The sequence below is a fragment of the Aedes albopictus genome, chromosome 3 (genome assembly GCF_035046485.1).
Source record: "Aedes albopictus strain Foshan chromosome 3, AalbF5, whole genome shotgun sequence".
Classification (NCBI taxonomy): Eukaryota; Metazoa; Arthropoda; class Insecta; order Diptera; family Culicidae; genus Aedes; species Aedes albopictus.
In genome coordinates this window covers 182654007-182672282 of record NC_085138.1, presented here as the reverse complement: position 1 = coordinate 182672282, position 18276 = coordinate 182654007, and the positions used below count along the sequence as shown (strand labels likewise).

At 41.5% G+C, this 18276-nt stretch overlaps 1 protein-coding gene across 1 annotated transcript in view; it reads right to left on the bottom strand.

Moving 5' to 3' along the window:
• LOC109414133 (F-box/LRR-repeat protein 7) overlaps positions 1–18276 on the bottom strand; it is a 230466-nt gene that overhangs the window by 5946 nt on the left and 206244 nt on the right. The window contains exons 4-5 of the mRNA XM_062856070.1: positions 5757–6184; positions 5430–5690 (exon numbers count right to left, since the gene is read on the bottom strand). Coding sequence (XP_062712054.1) covers positions 5430–5690; positions 5757–6184 — 689 coding nt within the window. The remainder of the gene's footprint in view (positions 1–5429; positions 5691–5756; positions 6185–18276) is intronic.

Genomic DNA, 18276 nt, shown 5'->3' with positions numbered 1-18276 from the left:
TATCTGCGATAAATTTTCTCCGATTTTGACAATATTGATCTCATGTGATCCAGATTTATTTTTTCCATCAAAAACAAATCCGACTGAACCGATCTGGTCATCGTGAGTTAAGAAAAAACCCGAATTGCCATACACGTGGAATTTTCCATAGACCAGCTGCAATTGGGTTTTTAAATTAAGGAAAATTTATCGATTTTTTGATTTCCTACGAAAGAGCACCTTTTTCTGAGCCACTGTGATTTTTTACAGATTTTTAGAACTTTATTTTGGTACCTAAAATCAATTTCAAAGAGATTTTTTGAAATCACCTTTTGACAGCTGGGTAACTGTTTGACAGATCCACCCAGTACAAAATGCGACGAGGGGTGATTCGACAAATCGCTCCCATACAAACTTCAAATTGATTTTTAAATAGGTTCCCGGGCACCAAAATTCATGAAAATTTGGATTTCGGCTCAGTTTGGCATGCAGATTCAGAATATGGAATTATCTCAACACCGCTAAAGAAGCCAATTGGCTTCTTTAGTGGTGTTGAGATAATTCCATATTCACAATCTACATGCCAAACTGAGCCGACATCCAAATTTTCATGAACTTTGGTGCCCGGGAACCTATTCCAAAAACGATTTAAAGTTTGTATGGGAGCGATTTGTCGAATCACCCCTCGTCGCATTTCGTACTGGGCGGAGCTGTCAAGCAGTTGCCCAGCTGTCAAAAGGTGATTTCAAAAAATCTTTTTGTAATTGAATTTAGATATCAAAATAAAGTTTTAAAATCTGAAAAAAATCATACTGGCTTAAAAAAAGGTGCTCTTTTGAATAAAATCAAAAAATCAATATATTATTCTTAATTTGAAAACCCAATTGGTGATTGGTACAAATTAAGTACCTTACCAAGAAAAAAATGCTAAATTTAAATTTATACGTTCAATATGTAGTCCGTCCAAAGTCTTACACCGTACATCAAACCGTTTTTAATTAGATTTTGTTTTATATTTTATAGAGGCATTTTAAAATCTTCTCCTGTGTGGTAGGGATAGGATTTTTCAAAACACCATCGTTCTTCTTCTTCTTCATGCACCATCAAATCACCAATAGCATATCTGCCCAGCCTAGGCCCAAAGTATTGACTTCAAAGTAATCATTACGAAGCATAAATGTCAATTTCTTGATTTTGCTTTGGCTGACCAAGCCAAGGTTGACCGTAGCATGTTCATAATTCAAATCTCAATTTGTTCATCGAGCACATGTTCTGTTGTGCTGCACGTGGATGTCAAAGCGTTTTCAACAGTGTAATTACGAAGCATGTTTCACGAGAGACCATATCTTTTCAATACGCTAACTCCACAACAACGCCGATATTACTGCGCCACTTGGGCAGTGGCTGGTATTTTGGGTACTTTTCAGCTACAACTCAGTCAATTTCAGAAATTTAGCAAAACCTCGCGCCGCCCAGCAGGGACTTTGTTTTGTACACATTACAGCACCTCCATGTCACGTAATATACAACACCTCTTATCAAATGTGATACCGTAAGCGTACCATACTTTGCGGACCTAGGGCCTAACTTTGCGCACTTTACAAAAAATCGTTAAATACCGTATGCGTGATAATGTTTGCACCATCGTCAAATAAAATTCCAGTTTGACTTGTGAAGACAATGTATTGGTTTTATTTGCAGGCATTTAAGCTATTACTCATATCCTAGTAGGCTGTGAATAAAAAGTGTTGATTTTCTTAGTTTTACACTTGCATAATGACTAAGTGGCAACCTAGCTCGTGATTTGTCCACGCGCAAATGTCGAAAAGTATCCGTGGTAGTGTCAAAGTCAAGATTAACAATTTTTGAATTTATTTTTTTATTTTGACATTGCATAATGGTGTAGACATTGGCACACAAACAAAAGTTATAATAACTATTGATTCTGGAATTTGGTACGGATCGATAGTTTTTCGGAAATCGAAAAAAAACGGAGGTTGCGTTCGGGCAAATTCAAGACTTTCTTATATGGCGCTACTCGTAGCTCCTGGATGCCATTGGTAATAATGTAAGTTTTTTTCTATGGTCGAAGGATCATAAAGGCCACCGTAATTTTCCTTTTCGATATGCCATGCCGTTAAGTCGCTGATTTCGCGTTTCTTTGCCATTTTTCTCATTGAGCGCATATAATTCACCCAAATCTTATTTTTGGTGGCAGCGATAGCTTTCTTAATCCATGTTAACCTTGTACGACCAGTGGACACCTTCGGGAATAGTTGCCCTTGCTTTTTTCGGTCTAAGACTGTTTTACGGTTCTCCTGAAATGTCTTTTTTAACATTTGCGCGTGGACAAGTCCCGACTACCGCTGCTACCCCTTCATGGTGCAAATTTTAAACTTAAGAAATCTGATTTTTTTTACCCGCAACCTACTGTGATATGAGTTAGAGCTTACGTACATGCAATAAAAACCAAGACATTGTGTGTACAGGTGATATGGGTACCTTATTTGTACGATGGTGCAAACATTATCACGCATACGGTAGTTTTTCTGGTACATTATGCAAACTTTTTCTCACGGAATACTAGCTAATGATATGGGGCATGCACTTTGTCTCAGTTTGGATGTAATGATAAATGGAAGAGGAAGACAAATTGATGAGTGAATATGCAGTTGCTTTCCCTAAAATGCTGTAAATAACGTTGTAGAATGACGTAGGTTTTGTTTCAAAATTTGTTTTAGTTTAGATAGCAATACCATAAAGTATTTGTGCACTCTCAATAATACAATAATAACCAAACTTGTTCCACAACAGAATGTAATATTGAAATGTTATTTAAGGGCTGCATACCAATTGCTTGGTCATAACAAAATAAGATTGTCCAACAAAACATGTTATGGAAACGTAATGCCTTGATAATTCAATAATAACAAAACAAGATATAAAAACAGGTTTTGTGATTTCGTAGTTATTAATTTGATATTCCCCTCTGCTCGGGATGCTCAGTGTGTAAAAACATTATTCACGCACTGAAATAAATTTTGTTGTCGTTTCCACCGAATCCATGGTAGAATTAAGAACTGTACCAACAATTTTCAACCGAATGCAAAATTCTGTTAATTGTACTGAAACATTGTCAATATTACCATGCGTGTATTACTGTTGACTAAAAACATTCTTGGTTCTACTATTTGGGCATTGTAATTTCGACCATGTAGACTTGAATGTTGCGCGTCTTAGATAAACATGGTCAAAAATACAATGTCAAAATAGTAACATCAAGAATGTTTTTAGTCAATGGTACTTCACGCATGGTAATATTGACAATGTTTCAGTACAATTAACAGAATTTTGCATTCGGTTGAAAATTGTTGGTACAGTTCTTAATTTTACCATGGATTCGGTGGAAACAACAACAAAATTTATTTCAGTGCGGAATAAAGTGAGAAATTTTGAGCGATGGGTTGGATTACAGTCATTGCACAATTATGGGTCACACACAATTATTAGTCACTTTTCACTTTAATAGATAAATTCTTATTAATTGCAAGCTTTTGTTAGCTATTATTATTTTTCGTACATAAGTTGATTTGTTTTGTGTCACTATACGTATCGCACACGGGCTAATACATCAAAGCATACATATTTTCAATATTTTTTTATTCGGTGCAAAACTAGCTATCAAAGTATCGCTTCGATTGTGAATAACGGACAGTGCGTGCGCTGCTTTCGTAAGCTCTGTAAAAGCGAGATTTAGTGATTTTCATGTGCGAAATGGTATCGTCACCAGAACAAAGGTATAATTTACGTTCTAAATGTAGAAATTCATGTGACTGCAGCTAATTAAAGCTTATTTCAGGCAAAATTTAAGTGACTCATTATTGTGCCAAGGAACACCGAAAATCACACAATTATGGGTCACTTTTTGTGCAGCATAATATTGACAGTTCTGCGTACATAGGCATTGCATACTTTTAGGCGTTTATCGGTGGTTGTGTTGGAGAATTTGTCCCAATTTTGAAAAATTGATTTCAAATCGTGAAAACACGCTTCGTTAAGAGATTTGAGACCAGTTTTGGATTCTACTATAGTTGTATATCGAGAATAAGTGATCATTCATTGAAAAAATAGACAAAACATTATTGTTGAGCCGATTTCTCTTGAGTGACCCATAATAGGCAGCAAATTGACCCATAATTGTTACACTGCCAATTTTGACCCATTATTGTGGTTTTCATTATTCACCAACATTTTAGTAATTTTCACCGCCTAAAGTGAATTTTACAAGCATATTTTTATTTAAAACAATAAAAAGGGGTTTCAAAGAAGAGAATATAAAATAAAAATAATGAAAGTGTTGTTTTTGTATGAAAAACGATTCATATTATGTAATGGTTGTTCCTTTCGTGACCCATAATTGTGCAATGAGTGTACCTTATCGACTAGCAGATAAATTCAACAAATGGTGTTCCAAAAAAATGTCGTTTCGAGAATGGGCGTACTAGTAAACTTCCGGGACCGCAATTTTTCAACGCTGAGCAGGGGACAGATGTGCTGGATGATGTAGGGTACATCAGAACCGAAAAATATGGCAAAAACTATTTGGTGTTGCAAGCCAATTGTTCTTGCGTCTCAAACAGTTCTTCGTATTTCACAACAGGAACAATCAACGGTGAAAATAACATAAAAGAATGCATCAAAAACGACTTCTATCTATCTATCGAAAACATACGGATCCTCCATTGTTTTGGCCGGATCTAGCATCCGCTCATTACGCTTCTACTACACTAGAGCTGCACAAGACGGAAAAAGTCGATTTTGTCGAAAAATGGCAAAATCGACCAAACTTCCCTGAACTGCGTCCTGTGAAAAGATACTGGACAATAATTAAGCGGCATCTCAAGAAAGATGGAAGAGAAGCATGCTCTGTTGATTGCTTCAAGAAAATTTGGTCTGCGGCACAACGAAAGGTTACGGAGAAAGTTGTGCAGAATCTAATGGGAGGTATCAAGAGGAAAGTCCGAGCGTTCTTCAGAAATGCGAAGTAAATGTTCAAACTCACGTGAATTCGGTTACATGTGTGTTGATTGTCTTATATAAAAAGTAAACTTATGAATTTGTTCGAAAATAAATATTTTCTATTGAATAACAGGTGTCCACTTTCTTTAATGAACAGTCCTTACGAAGGTCTGCCAGGTTGGCCTCAATAATGGTCAAATGACAATCTTGGCTTCGAGGAGTGTCTAGATCAGTCGCAACCAAAAGGTGGTTTTAGAGTTTACAAGTTGGCTACGCAGACCATATTGGTCACCTGCGGTTGAACTCGATCCTTCTATCTCACAACTACTGCCGGCCGGCTTTATGTAATACCCAATAATTACATAGTAGGTATTCAGTTCAGGATGTTTTATGATCAGTAACTAATGTCATGAATGAGTTCAAATGCTTACCTGTGATGTCCAGATGCTGCAGATTGGTACATTTGGTGACCAGATCGAAAAGCGCCTGGTTCGAGACACTGACGCTGTTCTGCACCTGCAAATGCGTAATTTCCGGGCAACGCCTCGACAACAACTGCAAACCTTTGTCGGTCAACCTGCACCCATCGCTTAGCAACACTCGTTCCACCCCAGGGCAAGCTCCATTCCTCGTTTGACCGCATAACCTCCTGAGGATGGTCTTAATCGCCCTATCACCACTGTTGGTTTCGCCTGGAATAAAAAAGAATACTCATATGGAACATCTTGAAGCGCTTGTTTCAATTTAGTTCGTCCTACCTTTGATTTTGATGATCTTCCAAAGGTTCGGACTCCATATGACCGATTCGAAGCGCTTGCACACGCGTGCGATATTGCACAGCTCACAGCTGTCCAGCCAGTCGAAGATTTTCACCATCAGTTCATCGGACAGCCGATCGAACAGTGGTCCCGCTCGGAACATGGCGGTCTGACTGCCACCATTAAGTAGGTCTCCGTTTCCAATAACGCCGACGTTGCCGATCTGGCTGCAACCGTTGGAACCATTCACCGTGGAGGTGCTACTGCTACTGGGAGCTGCTGTATTCCACGTGGCCGGTATCGACGACTGCTGCTGGCCAGACGGCGAAGGTGATACCAGCGTGTGGTAACCCTGGTCCATGCTGGGCGAAAAGCGGCCATATCGGGTCAGGCCATCCGTGAAGTGTTGTGACTTGGAGAGATGTATTCTGGAATGGAACCGGTGAAGCGAAATTAAGTTTTGAATAACCCTAGTTTTTCTCCCTACCATAAAAACGTGAACAACTTGACGGAAGGACGCGAAAAAAAAATGGATGCAGCACTTTAACAAACACTTGTTACAGGTTACGGTATTGGCGAATTAAGGAAATGAAAGATATTAAGGGCAGTTCATGACGTTTCAGGTGGGTTTTCAGGACATTACAAGGGGTCTCAGAGTTTTTAATGCGTTTTTCTACGGGTTCATGAGGTTACATGATATTTCAGGGGGATTCAATTCGTTTGGGAAGGATTTAGTGGGTTTCAGGGGTTTCCAATGGCTGCAGGGGATTTTAAGAGAGTTTCACGGGGGTATTAGGGGGGTCCAGGCGTTAGGGTTAAGAGAAATTTTCGAGGATCTCAGAGGGTTTCAAAGAGGTTTCAAGGTGTTTCAGGGCGTCTGTGGAATTTTCTTGGCAGGAAGGTTTGGTTGGTTTCTTAGGGGTTTCAGGGGGCTTATGGCATTATAGGAGAGTTTCAGGGGTTTATGTAGGCTTCCGAGCGTTTAAGAGAACTTTTCGGGTATTTTAGGGGAGTTCCATAGGGGCTTTATGGTGTTGCAGGGCGTGTCTAGAGGTGTCAATGGTCTTCAGGGGGTTTAAGTGATGCTTCTGGTGGTCCTGAGGCTTCAGAGAGGGTTTTCAAGGGTGCTGAGTCATTAGGCCGAACAACGTTAGGTAAAAGTACGTTAAGCCGAATGGGTAGATGCGAGGTATGTATAATGACCCATTAGGCTTCAAGGGTGTTAAAAAAATTATGGGGTTCAGGAGGTTTCAAGGAAATTTCAGAGGAGTTATCACGGCATTCAGATAGCTTCAGAGGCTTCCATGAGAGTTTAAAAGGATTTTAGGGCGGCTTTAGGGAGATTTCAAGGTATTTTAAAGGGAGGGGTCTAGAAGTTTTCAATAGGGTTCATGAAAGGGTTCGAAAAGCGGCCATATCGGGTCAGGCCATCCGTGAAGTGTTGTGACTTGGAGAGATGTATTCTGGAATGGAACCGGTGAAGCGAAATTAAGTTTTGAATAACTCTAGTTTTTCTCCCTACCATAAAAACGTGAACAACTTGACGGAAGGACGCGAAAAAAAATGGATGCAGCACTTTAACAAACACTTGTTACAGGTTACGGTATTGGCGAATTAAGGAAATGAAAGATATTAAGGGCAGTTCATGACGTTTCAGGTGGGTTTTCAGGACATTACAAGGGGTCTCAGAGTTTTTAATGCGTTTTTCTACGGGTTCATGAGGTTACATGATATTTCAGGGGGATTCAATTCGTTTGGGAAGGATTTAGTGGGTTTCAGGGGTTTCCAATGGCTGCAGGGGATTTTAAGAGAGTTTCACGGGGGTATTAGGGGGGTCCAGGCGTTAGGGTTAAGAGAAATTTTCGAGGATCTCAGAGGGTTTCAAAGAGGTTTCAAGGTGTTTCAGGGCGTCTGTGGAATTTTCTTGGCAGGAAGGTTTGGTTGGTTTCTTAGGGGTTTCAGGGGGCTTATGGCATTATAGGAGAGTTTCAGGGGTTTATGTAGGCTTCCGAGCGTTTAAGAGAACTTTTCGGGTATTTTAGGGGAGTTCCATAGGGGCTTTATGGTGTTGCAGGGCGTGTCTAGAGGTGTCAATGGTCTTCAGGGGGTTTAAGTGATGCTTCTGGTGGTCCTGAGGCTTCAGAGAGGGTTTTCAAGGGTGCTGAGTCATTAGGCCGAACAACGTTAGGTAAAAGTACGTTAAGCCGAATGGGTAGATGCGAGGTATGTATAATGACCCATTAGGCTTCAAGGGTGTTAAAAAAATTATGGGGTTCAGGAGGTTTCAAGGAAATTTCAGAGGAGTTATCACGGCATTCAGATAGCTTCAGAGGCTTCCATGAGAGTTTAAAAGGATTTTAGGGCGGCTTTAGGGAGATTTCAAGGTATTTTAAAGGGAGGGGTCTAGAAGTTTTCAATAGGGTTCATGAAAGATAAAACAAGTTGATCTTAGGGGGTTTCAGAGGAATTTCCAGGCGTTTCAAGGAGAGTTTAAGAATAGTGTCCGACATCCGGGGATTCAGAAAGGTTTTCAAAGTGTTCCAAATCAGATTCAGGAGTGTTTCAGGAGGTATCAGATTGGCTTCAAGAGGAAAATGATAAAGCGCCTCTGTGAGTATTTACCGGGTTACGTACAAAAGGCTGAATTACGAAAGGCTGAAATAACAAAAGGCTGAAATTACAAAAGACTGAATGCATCAAAAGGCTGAAATAACATTAGGCTGAAATATTGGTTTGACTGGTTTTCAAACGCATTTGCTTGTTGGTCGATTTCCCAGTCGTGGCACCCGCATTAGTTTTGCTTGAGCTTGACGATTGACGTCCATGAGTTCATGGTTGGCCAAACTAAGCCATTTTGGGGGAACATGTTTCAGTTACAATGTTCTGAATCAGAAAGTTTTACGACTTAATGCCATGGATTATTGAACGCCTACATTACTAAGATAGTATTTTTCAAAAGAATAGCATATACTTCAAAGAAGGGAAAATCTCTGATGATATTGTTAGTAGTCGTAATGCCAACAATCTTCAAAACAACATGACTCGAAAGAATAACTCATGTCTAAAGAAAGAAAAATTAACGATATGAATATTATCGCTTCCCTTTTGTGTTCGTTGGTATGCACAACTAGAGCCTTTTCACTAAGCTCAGTTTCGACACTAATGCCCATGCCTAGGCCCATTCTGAGGGTTACGATTTCGATTCGCGTTCGGACTAAGAACATTATGAAAATTTTCTTGACGCCCTTTGGCATTGAGTATCTTTGTACCTGTTATACGATATGTCAAAGCTGAGAAACAGGCTTAATCTCAGTTCGGGCGTTACTCCAAGAAAAGGAAGAAGTGCTATTACTTATACATGGACAAACAAACGTAACACCTAGAACAATTTTCGTGAAAATCCATCGCTCATTTCACACTATTATTGCTGTGTGCGTTCAAGATGCAAACGGTGCCCAAATGCGCTCCAAACGCGGTAACACAGTGTTACCAAAGGCAACTTAGCAACCATAGTTAAAACCACCGCCAACCTAGGATTCAAAGGCTCCCACTGACATCGGGTTACCTGTTAGAAAATCTTACCGCATTTGCTGCTCCCGCATTTGATATTTGCATATTGAATGCACACAGCAATATGTGGAAATGTTGCACAACACACTACGATGTGCAATATTGTCAACAGAAGGCGCTAGTGTGAAACGTCAGATGCAAAGAAAAACGATGCGTGCCTCTGGTTGTGAAAGCCTCAACTATAAAGATTTAAAATGATCGTTAAAAGCGTGGTCGATGAAAATATCGTCAGTGTTACGTCTATATATGCATTTTCGTATTCTCAGCCTTTTCAATTTTCAGCCTTTTGTAATTTCAGCCTTATGTTACACTTTCTTGATTTCAGCCTTTCGTACTCAGCCTTTTGAAATTCAGCCTTATGTTACCATCCCGTTTTCACCTTATTCGGAATAAAGCGAGAAGTCACTAGTTACACTTGTAAATCACTGAGCTTTCAATGGAATCATTGATTTTTTGTTTTCAATAGTTGTTTGCCTCGCATTTTTGAAGTGATTAAAAATTGATATGTCTGCAACAACGCGACTGAAAAAGTATCATCGCAATCACTGAGCATATGGTATGATAGTTTTTCATACGAACATTTTTTTCCTCCTCTGTTGGGGAAATTAAGCCACTGCGTCCAAAAAGCTGAACTTTTGTGGAATAACATTTGCTTTTAACAAACAGTTCGATATAGTTGAATAATACAATACATTTAGGCGCTGTACAAAAAGTGTAAGTGCAGCTGCCAATTGAAATAGCTCACGTAGTGCCCGAATGGACAAAAGTGCTGTGAATCCGGTTAAGTGGTTGAGAATGAAAAAAAAATGCTTTCGTGGCCGAGAATTATCAAGTTCAGGGAAGTGCAAGGGGCTTCAGAAAAAAGTTAGAGTGTCTCAAAAGAATTCGAAAGGGATTTCAAGGCTTTTCTAGGCGTCTGTAGATGAAGGTTTCAGGGCGTTTCAAAAGGGTCTTAGGGGTTTTAGGGTTCTTCGTGGGCTTTCTTTATTTCTTTATTTCATGATTAATTCAACGGACTTTTACAGTCTAATTGAATGATTAATACTAACACTACTTAAAATCAACTTCAACATAAATAAACGCAACCATCCACAATAAAAATCGACGTCCCTCTAAAAGGAAATTAATTACATTGCAAACATCTCACTGTTCAAATCAACATCAAACGGAATCAATCAAAACGTTAACAGACACACGCAAACAAAAATACAACAAAACTCGATGCTAACTGCTAAACTACAAATCCTCTGGTTTCCATGTACAACGTTTTCTCACAAATTCACGATATTTTATATGTTATGGCCATGTAGACGATCTTAACGCTAGAAGTTTCCATTTACGGTCTAAAATAACTTTAAAAGACACGTAGTCCAAGCAACTACTATCAATCCAACGCGATACAAGCTTTCTTACATTTTTACATTCATTTTCACCCATATCTAGGCAACGAGAAACCATTCTTTGAACTTGTTCTTCCGTAACCCTTCCATCAATATTTGTCAAAAGCAATGCAAAATCTTCATCGGTGTCTTTTTGATCGGGAGAGTGAAACGAATTCTCAGTTATGAATGATGAACCGTTGTGTAGCACCGTTCCACCGGTGCCCATGCTGGTGCCACTTTCGAGATGAATTGATGAGCAAGGAGTCGAATGTCGTTCTCGAGGTCGTTCCACGGTACTCGACGAACTGTTCGCTAGGGTTGACATGATTGAGTCGACTTTTCGTTTCAATTCTTCGACATCGAGTTGCAATACAGATTTCGCTTCGGAAACGATCGTACTGGCTGTGTTCGTTCGATCCGCTCTCCACTTGATAAACTCGTCCATACATTCGTCGCACATCCAAGAGCTGTTTCTATGCGGCGGGGATACTGCAGCAAGCTGTTCTTTGTCTAGCCCAACACAACTAGCGTGATACGTTCGGCTACACAATCCATTGCACACAATGTATGGCTGCTTTCTTGTTATGACATGTAGACCACACTTCTCGCAGTCCATGGCGGTAATTCTAATTACGGTTATCTGAGCAAAATATCGCTCGAATTGATTATGTTAACGGTTGATGAGCTTAAGCGTTACACAAATCGTTCTTTCACAAGCAATTAGCGATTTTGGAGTTTTGAATTCAACGTTAATCACGCAAAAACAGAAGCCAAGAAAAGGCACGTCCGAATCCAATAACAACACACGACAGAAGGCTTTCAGGAACTTCAAGGGATTTAGCGGGATTTCAAGGTGTTATATGGGTGTTCAGGGAAGTTGAAGAGAATTTCTCAGGGATGTCAGTGGTGAGCTCAGTGTTTCAAGAAGGTTTCATGGCGTTATAGGCAGAGCCGTAGCGTGGGTCCATGGCGCCCATGGCAAGCATCCAGATTGGCGCCCTACGACGATTGGACATTGTTAATTTGCAAAGTATGTAGTTATTATTTTTTATAAGTTTTTTTAAATTGGATTTAGGTAATTCGAAGAGACAAATTCCCCCCGATTTTTTTTTATTTTCTTACAGTATTTTTCATTCGTGTTTTCCTTTAGGAATTACAATGCGAACTGCCCTAAAAAATCTATAAAATTTGTTTATTTTATACGAGTATAAGTACGAACACATTTCGCATTTCAAGTACCTCACAAAGACCAGCATAATAATTAGAAATGACATTTTGTAAATAATGCATACATTTCTTCAAGACATCTTTTTTTTTCTGGATTTTCCGTTCAACTGATTTTCCAATACCTAATTAAGTTTAGGGGTTCCTGGAAACCTTAAACGATTTATTTTACCATTTTTCGGCGATTTGTTCAATTGGTTTTGCCAGAATGTTCCAATAACTTTACCAAAGAATTCTTCTGAAGCTTAATCAAAATATTTCCCAGAAGTTCTGTAAGAAAATTTTCAGTAATCGTCAAGCAAACCATGGACATAGATAAATACCAAGAGGAATTCCTGAAGAAATTTCTAAATGAGCGTTTGTTGGAATCTCTGGAAGAATTCCCGCTTGGATTACTGAAAAAAATATGCAGGAATCTCTGCTGGAATATCCGCTTCATATGAAAATCCGGGAGATATTCCAACAAGAATTTCCTAAGGGATTCATGTAGTAATTCTTAAGGAACTCCTGGAAACAATGGAAGCTTTTCAAAGCGATATTAAATCTTTGTTTTTTTTTATTTCCAAAGGTATCTATAGAAGACTCTCTGAAGCAAATGATTGTCAAATTACTGAAGAAATCTGCAGACTATTTTTTTAATATCTGAAAGAATTTCTGAAGGAATCCCTGGAGGAATCTCTGCGGCATTGTCTATAGGAATCCCTGGAGTAATTGATGAGGCAATCCAAAGAAGGGTTTCAAAGTAATCCTTAAAGATATTTTTATGGAAATCTCCATAAGAATTTTGAACGAAACTCTGGAAAATTTCTGAACAAATTCATTGAAGATTTTCCAAAAAAAAAAACAGGAAAAAATGTTGTATAGAAGTATTGAGAAATAGAAACATGAAGAGTTTAGAAAGAATCTGTGGAGAAATTTCTGAAGGTATATTTTTGTAGAAAATTTTCAATTTTATCGCTGAACGATTTTTAAAAAGAATATTTTACTAAATTCCTTAACGAAACTATGGAAGATTATCTAATAAAATCATAAAAGAAATATCTGGAGGAATCTTGACTAATTATTGAATAAATTCGTAGATATTCCTGAATTTCCAAAGAAATGAAAGAAACATATGTGAAGAAAATACTTGGAAATAGCCTTTAAGATATCCCCAGGGAGAATGTTTTGTATTTTTATTAATAGTTATAATAGCTATAATAGTTTCTCAAAACAAAATAGTAGATAAATTTCCTGGTAACATCACGGTAAATGCTCAAAGCAAACAGGATAAATCTAGTTTTTTTGAGAATACGGAGAACGTAAAATACTTATTGTTGGCAACGCAAGCCAACGCCACACAAATTCACAAACACCAGACCAGCGCAGCGGCCGATCGCTTCCCAATTTTTTACTCTCGGTGGTTGGAAGGTAGCGGGAAACGGCGGCGTCGGGTAGCAGTGGCAGTCAAGCAGCAAAAATGCAGAAGCGTCCTCTGAGCGGCGGCGATCTCGGTGGAAGCAATCGGCTGCTGAATCTCAGGAACGGGGTAGCAGCAAAATCCACGCAGCAACGGAATTTAGACAGCGACAAGAGCAGCGGCAGCTGCAATCCTCAGGGCTTTGCTTCGAAAATGATAAAATCACTACGTTTCATTTCACTACTTTTATTCAACGATGTGCACTGTATAGATTACAAACAACTTCTGATTCTCTTCACATTTTGACCCTCGCTTTTATACCCTTCCCCGTTACAAACAAAAAAGAACAAAAAAACATCTCCTCCGTGATTGGTCCGCCAATCGTCGTCGTCGTTCTAGCGGCGTTGTACATGAGCCAGAAAATGGATGGCTGATGGGGTGGATGCGGCTCGCGGTGCTTCGGGTGCACGTTTGTGCGTGTTTTGTTGATAGGTGAGAGTGGACAAGAAATGGAAAGGAAAGGAAATTGGGATTTGATGATTGCACCGCGGAGCGACAGCGATTTTGATTGCATCATCTTCGCTATCGCGGACATACACCCGCCGCGCAAAAGATGAGCGACATCTACTTGCCAGTCGTTGAATTCTGGTCGGATGACCGATTGTCTTCTATGGGTAGGAGAGAAAGTTTATTAATAGGCCGTCGGAACACTGATTCACCTACGCGAACGTCGACTGCTCTTACGAGGTTGTCGTTTCCAGGATACACGGTAACAATTCGGCCCATCTTCCATTGCTGTGGAGGTACATTCTTGTCCTCCAAGAGAACAACTTGACCCGGAACAACATTTGGAGTCCGCAGATAGTTTTTCCCTCTCGGCTGCAGGCTTGCCAGATAATCCCTTGCCCATGATTTCCAAAAATGTTCCCTCATTAGTTGTAAATGCTGAAGTCGGCTCAAACGATTCACCCTAACCGAGTCATAGGAAGGCTCGGGAATCGCATTCATTGGTCGCCCAATGAGGAAGTGAGACGGTGTTATCACGTCACCATCGGATGGATCGTCGGAGAGAGAGAAAAGCGGACGTGAATTAAGAATGGCCTCCACCTGAGCCAACAAAGTCCCAAATTCCTCAAAGGTCAAGGGAGTCTCTCCTACTATCCGCTTCAAATGGTATTTCGTACTCTTTACTGCCGCCTCCCAGAGGCCCCCAAACTCCGGGGCCTCAGGCGGTATAAAGTTCCATGCAATCTCCTTCGATTGACAAAAAGAACCAATATCCTTGACAGCGACCTGATCACGAAACAACAAAAAAAGGCTGTGCAGTTCTGCCTTGGCACCCCGAAAATTAGATCCGTTGTCGGAATGCATCTCACGTGGAACTCCCCTTCGACTGACAAACCTTTGTAGGGCTGCTATGAAAGCAACCGTAGACATGTCGGACACCAGCTCAAGGTGAAGAGCTTTGGTGGTCAAACACACAAATACTGATATGTATGCTTTCACAATCACTGGCTTTCTTGTCCCTTGTTTGACCAAGAAAGGGCCAGCATAGTCAACGCCGGTTACCTCAAAAGGAGCTTCACAAGTTACACGGGAAGATGGCAAGTTGCCCATGTATTGTGTAACACCGCTGGGCTTTGCACGAAAGCAGCGGACACAACGTCGAGTAATTTTTCGAACGGCAGATCTGGAACCCAAAAGCCAAAAACGTTGACGCAGAGCGGACAACAGACCTGTCGGACCTACGTGCATATTCTCCTCATGATATGCACGAATGATGAGATCAGTTAGATGATGTTTCGGAAGTATATATTGGTGCTTCATATTCAATGGCAATCGAGAGTTTTGGAGCCTGCCTCCTACTCTCAACGCACCGTCTTGGAGAAATGGACCCAACTTGCCGACTACCCTACATGGTTCACTGTTCTCCACTCGCTGAATCTCATCAAACAACGCCTCGTTTTGAATCAGCACTACTATCGTATGTAGTGCTGTTCGGAGCTCGGTTATGGTAGGAGAAACTTCTTTAACGCGATTTTCAACGACCTTCTTGCGGCAGTTCCTAATGAATCGTTGAACATAAGCCAGAACACGTTGCAGCTTCCGAAAACTACTGAATCGTTTGAAAAGAGGAAGATCATCGACGTTGACCACAACAAAACTCGACGACTTCATTTCCGGGAGCTCGCAGTCACGAATCTCCTCGATCACTGCTGGTTCATAATCCTGTGAGTGAAGGAATGTTGGACCATTCCACCACAACGTGTTTCCCTTTAGAACCTCAGGAGACTGACCCCGAGAAACCACATCAGCGGGGTTTTCCTTCGATCGAACATAGTTCCATTGAGTATGATGATTCTCTTGGACAATCTCAACGACACGATTTCGAACAAACGGCTGAAGCACTGTGGGTGACTTACGCAACCACGCAAGTACTATCTGACTGTCCGACCACAGGTGGAGAACAGAAACATCAACGGAGAGAATCGGAAACACCTTGCGAACCAAGCGCGAAAGCAGCAGTGCTGCGCAAAGTTCCTTTCGTGCAATCGTCATATCTTGCAGGGGAGCGATTTTACTTTTACTGCACAGCAGCTGAACACTACCCTCACCCTCAGCGCCGACACATCGAACGTAAATACAAGCCCCGTAAGCCAATCCAGAGGCATCAGCGAAGCCGTGTATTTCCAAAGCACCGTAGGGGAAACAAAATACTGGTCTTGGAACCTTGATTTCATTCACGCCCTTCAAGCATTCACAAAATCGCTGCCAATCAGCCAACAAATCTCCTTCCAAAGGAGAGTCCCAATCCATTTTGGCTAACCATGTTCGCTGCATCAGTTGTTTTGCCAAAACAACGACGGGCGACAGAAAACCTACCGGATCAAACAGCCTTGCACATTTCGAAAAAACCTGTCTTTTGGTTACCGGTGTAGGTTCTGATGGAGAATTGTCAATAGCGTAGAGAAACTCGTCACTGATCGGATCCCATATCAATCCGAGAGTCTTAATGACCTCGTTGGCTGATAGCTGATCAAGTTGAAGCAGCTTTTCACGTTCGGATTCGGGAATGTCAGCCAAAATCAGTTCATTGTTAGCACACCACTTGTGTACTGGAAAACCACCCTTTCCTAGGAGAGCTTGCAGCTGGTGGCAGCTTTCAACGGCTTCTTCGATTGTATCGGTACCGGAAATAACATCGTCTACGTAGCAGTCCTCAACTACTATGCGAGCTGCTAACGGAAACTCATGCCCCTGGTCCTCACACAGCTGTACCAATGACCGAGTGGCCAAAAACGGAGCTGCAGCTGTACCGTATGTCACGGTCTGCAGCTCAAGAACCCTGAGCCTCTCTGTAGGATTCGAACGCCAAAAGATACGTTGGACGGACGTTTGATCAGGGTGGACACGAACCTGTCTGTACATCTTAGTAATGTCAGCAGTAAACACGAAACGATGCATTCGGAATCTCAGCAAAATACTGAACAGATCGCTCTGCACAGTAGCACCGACCTGCAGCACATCGTTCAGTGATGCAGCTGAGGTACACGACTTAGCTGATGCATCGAAGACAACCCTTAGTTTGGTACTTGAACTGTCGGGTCGAAGCACGGCATGATGAGGCATGTAATATTTCATCATACCAGGACGATCTTCGATCTCACGGATCTCCTTGCAATGCCCCAAACGCTCGTACTCTTCGATGAAGGCTGAGTACTGGGCTTGCAAGTCCGGCTGCTTACGCAAACGCTTTTCTAGGAAAAGGAACCGGCGGAGAGCCATCGACCTATTATCCTCAAGCAGGTGCAGATTACTTCGGAATGGGAGTTTCACTACAAATCTACCGTTTGAATCCCTTTGGTGCGACTGACGGAACAGTTCCTCACACTCCTGCTGCTCCGTAGAAGAAGCAGACTGAACATCGACTTCTTCGATTTCCCAAAATCGCTTAATTGCATCGTTAAGAGACTCAACGGTTACGGAATTCACTTGTAGAGGATTTACGACAACTGATGATTCGTCTTGGATCTCTCCAGCGACGACCCAACCCAACTCCGTCTCGCGTAATTCTGGAAGACCATCACCAATGATCAAATGGCCTGGTTTCAACACTCGGAAGAACTCGGTAACACCGATCAGCAGATCGATGTCGGCTGGGGTTCCAAACTTCGGATCAGCCAACGGAAATCCGGACGGAATTTTCCAATCAGACGTATTGACGGCCTTGGACGGAAGAGCATTCGTGATTTTGGGCGTGACCAAACACTTCAAGGATGAACTGTACTCGGAGTACAGTGACTGGACGTTAACCTCGGCCAACTGAGTTGACTTACTTCGCGCCCCGCTTACGCCGACAATATCCGCGCTGACCGACGTACTATCGATGCCCAACTTCTGGAACATCGAAACAGATAGAAGATTTGCCTGTGCCCCGCAATCCAAAAACGCGCGACATCGAACGGCACTACCGTTCTTATCGAAAAGATTTACGACGGCTGTAAGAAGCAACACATTTGGCAAAACAGCTGAACAAGAAGTAGCAGCAACATTCGTGGACACCGAACCTACTGAGGTGGACGGTTGCTGCGGAGGAGACGAAGACGATTGGACTGAAACATTCTGCTCTGGCGGCTTCGATTCCGCGCGTTCCGCGGACTCCACCTTCTGCACCTCCTCGTGAAGAAGGGAGTGATGACGTTTGTGACACTTGGAACAGTTGCTCTTAGACGGACAGTTGATCGATCGATGCCCGCGGCGAAGACAGTTAAAACAAACTCGAGACTCTTTAACCTTCGCAATTCGATCCGAGACCGACAGCTTGCGGAACTCGGAACATTGGTAATTGAAATGATTACCACCACACATTTGACACGACTCATTGGTATCTCCAGAAGTGGACGCATGTACCTTCACATTCACAGGCCTCGACGCTGATTGGGTC